Source organism: Triticum aestivum, chromosome 4B (genome assembly GCF_018294505.1).
Source record: "Triticum aestivum cultivar Chinese Spring chromosome 4B, IWGSC CS RefSeq v2.1, whole genome shotgun sequence".
NCBI classification, from domain to species: Eukaryota; Viridiplantae; Streptophyta; class Magnoliopsida; order Poales; family Poaceae; genus Triticum; species Triticum aestivum.
The window spans coordinates 3425661-3430039 of record NC_057804.1 but is presented as its reverse complement, the minus strand read 5'-3'; the positions used below and the strand labels follow the sequence as shown (position 1 = coordinate 3430039).

Below are 4379 nucleotides of genomic sequence, written 5' to 3'. Positions count from 1 at the left end.
GGGATGATCAAAGGGGGGGCTTGCCTGGTTGCTCTGGCAAGGAGGGGTCGTCGTCGACGTAGTCGATCACAGGGGCGGCATCGGTCTCGGGGTCTACCGGAGAGAAGAGGGGGAAGAAACAGTAAATATAAAGCAGACATAGCATCACAAAGCATAACATGGCAATATGTTGTGCTGGGTGTGACCTAACGCATGGCTACACGATATAGGTGAAGGGGGAATTCAACCGGGAATGTATTCCCGGTTCCGGACCCGTGTCACACAGATGACCGGAGGGGAAATGTTCCATGTTCATCATGCTAGAGGCATGTGACAGCTGAACGGACCGCATTTTCAGATTCGTTGGATTTTTCTGAGCAACTTTCATATAGAAAACATTTTCATCCGAGTTACGGATTATTTTCTATGATTTTTTTTTAAGTTTTAACAATATTCCAAAATTATTATTAATTCGAAAAAAAGGGGAAATTGTTATGTGCACCCAGCAAAGTGCACACAGCAAGGCCACCGGAGGCTGACAGTGGGTCCAGGGGTCCTAGTTGACTCAGTCAACAGTGCAGTCAACAGTCAACTGTTGACTGTTGATTGGTCAAAACTGTAGATGGGGCCCAGGTGTCACATATCTTGCACTTTCCTTTTTTTAGTGGATATTTAAAGAGGGGGGGTCTACCTGTCATTTGCACTATACCTAACCATTGATTAGACTAACTCGTAGGACTACTAATTAGCTAACGGAGAGCCGGCCGTCCACCACATACAGAACTTACACACACACACAATGCTAGGATCAAGAGAAGATAGCATTTTGTGATTTTTGTAGGATTTAAACCATGCATCAAATGAATTTGGTCCAGTGGAGTAATATGAAGTTTGTCAAGTGTACATTCTACTCATATTTATTTTTGGCCAGTTAGTAGTTGTTTAACCGCTGATTAGAGGCTGCCTAGGGGGTTAGTCGATGTAGATATTGAAAAGCTAACTAGTAGTACAGTAAGCATCAGCAGTTAGCGCAGGAGCAGGGCAAGAGCTTCAGCAGAAGCAGTGAGGGCAGGCGCAGGGGCGCGCGCGGGACGGCAAGCAGGGCCGGGCGCGGCGTCGGGCGAGCAGCAGGCGACGGAGGCGGGCGCAGCCAAGCGGCGACTAGAGAGCGGGGCACGACACGGGCGTGCAGGGAAGGGCTCCGGCGGCAGTGGCAGCCGCTGGCGGTGGCGCACAGTGGCGACGAGGCTCGCCGGACTCACGGCTCCGGCGACCATTTGGTCAGTCGAGAGCGGCTACGGGGAGAGGGCGACGACGGGCGTCAGGAAGAGGTTCCCGTGGGTGCGGTGGTGCCCGGAGTTGGGCGCATCGACCACGGAAGGCGGCGCCGACGTTCGGGACTACGCGGAAACGGCGATACGCCGCGCGAGCGAGCAAGATGAGCGGCGGGGCAGCAACTGCGGGCTTCATGAGCACGCTAGGGCGGACGTGCGAGGCTGTAGTGGCTCGGGAGCGTGGTGCTCGCAACCATGGCGGCGGCCGGAGCACGGACACACGGCGTGGAAGCTACGGGGTGCAGGCGACCTAAAAGGGAGGAGGAGGAGCAGCAGTAGTGGAGGCGCTCACCGAGAGGCACGCCGATGGCCCTTGGTAGTTTAGGAGCAGCAGAGCGGAACGGATCGGCGGCGGTGGAGCGTCGGGATCCGTTGAGGAAGAAGACAGCTTGCCGATGATGCAGGGCTCCTCGTCTCGGTCTGGTCGGCGAAGAGGAAGCAGGGGACGGCGGCGGTCCTCCCGGGCATGGAGGAAGGGCGCGGGGAGGCCGGTGACCACGGCGGTGACGATGGCCATGGCGGCGATGGCGCTCGGGTGTCGATGGGGAACGAGGGGGGAGAGGAAGTGAGCGCCTGATGGATCTGGGAGGAGGGCAGGCGAGTGGGGGAGTGGGTGGAGGTAGGTGGGGGAGGACTCGAGGAGCCGGAGGGGGCGCTCTTATCCTCTCCCTCGTCGTCGACGGCGAGGCGGTCCGGGGCGACCGCGTCCCTGTAGCGATGGCGCCAGGGGAACAGGAGAAGGCGACCGAGGGAAGTGGGATGGCTGGGCCGGCCTGTTGGGATGGGCCGAAGCCCAAGGGAAGGCCAGGGGCTCTCCCACCCCTTCTTCTTTCCTTTTCTTTTTCCTTTTTATTTCCCCCCTTTTTTGTAGCTTTTGCATTTTCTTCTAGCCACAATTGACTTTGCAAAAATATGCCACTGGCCAAAACAATTTTGGACAATTATTGGGCACTGCCACAAAAAGTTTGGGGCCATCAGGAGTTGTCCAAGCATTTTAGAAAATGAAAAGGACATCTTAATTACTGTTGGACCAGATAATAAATTCTCAGGGGCAATTTGGGAATTCCATAAAAATGTTGGTTTCAGCATGACGAATATCTATGGATTATTTGCCATAGGATGAACTATTTTATTTGCATGAAAGAAGAAGCAAATATTAACATGCAATTTGAATTTGAGTTTGAAGCAGATTTTGGACAAGTGGCATTTTGACATGATGATCATGATGACATGACCTTCATTAGGGGGAGATTACTGTAGTGTGATGCTGGGGATGTTACATTGAGGTCCCTGAGCTTGACGCTCAGGTCATCAATCTGACCGGATACTCCGATCAGCGTGGCCACCTCGTCTCTGGCCATGTCGGCGAGCATCTTGGTCACGTAGGATGCCAAGGCATTCAGAACTCCCGCCATCAGTTGCTTGAGCTGCTGCTGCTGAAAACATGCAGAAGAGTAAAAAATAGTACTACATCAACAATCCCTTCCTTCCTATGTTCTACACAAACGAAAGATTTCTACTAGTAAACGGGTCTGAGCTTAAGTTTTGTATTGCACAAATTAATACCAAGGCTTTGTAGTACTAGACAAATCGGAGCTTTGAAAAACACAGAACCTCCTGCTGGGCAAATCAGAGCCCTCTATTGCACAAAAATCAAAATTAAAGGCTCCTAATTCATAAACAAATCTGAGGTTCGAAATAAACAACATCAACAATCCATTCCATTCCTAATTACCAGACAAATGAAAGCTCACTACTGAAAAAAAAGATGTGAGATTAATTTGTACAACATCAACAATCCCTTTCTTCCTAGGAGTACTTACCACATAAATGAAGGCTTCCCAGTAGCTACTTGAAAAAAAAAACTGAGCTTAATTTGTACTGCACTACCCAAAATCAAAGTTTTTGGCAAAATCACGGCTCAATTTGTACTGTACTAAACCAATCGGATCCCCTTGACAGGAAACAAACCAATATCAGAGATTGTGTACTAGTAGTATAGTACGTAAACAAGTCGGGGCTTGTATGTAATCCTAGAAAACCAGAATCGTCCCTCGTATTCAGATCTGAGGAGACACTGGCTTGGAGGAAGAGGAAGGGGGTCCTCACCTTGTACGGCGCCTGAGGCAATGTTGGAGGAACCCAGCAGCTCGCGCCGGCGGCAGCCAGCTGTGTTGGGTCGGCGGATCTCGTCGCGGCGGAGAGAGGGGAAAGAGTGAGAGAGTGTGTGAGCACAGTTATTGAGGTTAGAGGGACGGGATCGGAAGATAAAGCGAGGTTGGACGGCACTGTTGAGGAACAGGTGAGCTACGGGTGGGCTCCGGCCATCAATGTGCTCTGCAGACCGCAGGTGGCCGACAACCAAGGCCACACCGCCACAGGGCAGGGGAGCGTACGCACCACTGGTGGCCGACGACCAAGGCCAGAGGGACGTCTCCGACTAGACCACAGGTGGCCGTCCTCATCTCAACGCCAACTCCAACGCGCGACCACAAATGGTTCGGTCGCGTTCGTTTGAGGGTAAAAAGACACAGCAAGCCACTCAGGCCATCTCCACCGCAAGACTCCAAATGAACGTCCGCTTTTGTCTGAATTTTGTACGTTTGGGGTAGAAAAACGGACATGCATGTTCGGTTTGGGTCGTTCGCCAACTTGTGCACGCAGCGGGAATAACCCATCGCAAACTGTCCGGCCCAGACCCCACCATGCCTCGCCCGTGCTCGCGCGCCGGCAGTGCCCGTCTACACGCTCGTGCGCCGGCCGCGCTCGCCCTGCAAGCCAAGCTCGCATGCACCCGCGGCGGCTCTCTAGCTAGCTAGCAAGCACGCGCACGGGCTGGCTAGCTAGGAAGCAAGCCGGCGCTATCAGCAGTTGCGGCCGGTCGCCGCGCTCGACGCAGCTCCTTCTGTTGTTGTGCCCGCGCGCCGCCGTGTCCTGCAGCACCAGCAGCCCACCACGCACCGTGCTTGCTGGCCCCGCCTTGCCACGCCGCCCGGCTGCCTGTGCCCTGCGGCCACGCCCGCGGGAGACGAGGACGCAGCGGCCCTGCTCTGGCTCCGCAGCGCC

At 54.0% G+C, this 4379-nt stretch overlaps 1 protein-coding gene and 1 pseudogene across 1 annotated transcript; both read right to left on the bottom strand.

Moving 5' to 3' along the window:
* LOC123094103 (putative disease resistance protein RGA3) overlaps positions 1–3647 on the bottom strand; it is a 17463-nt pseudogene extending 13816 nt beyond the window's left edge.
* A 153-nt stretch (positions 3648–3800) lies between these two features.
* On the bottom strand, positions 3801–4379 carry LOC123090492 (uncharacterized; the record flags this gene model as incomplete). Its single annotated transcript, XM_044511795.1, is given in 1 exon segment — positions 3801–4379. A coding segment is annotated over 1 exon segment (255 nt), but the record flags the coding sequence as incomplete, so codon positions are not given.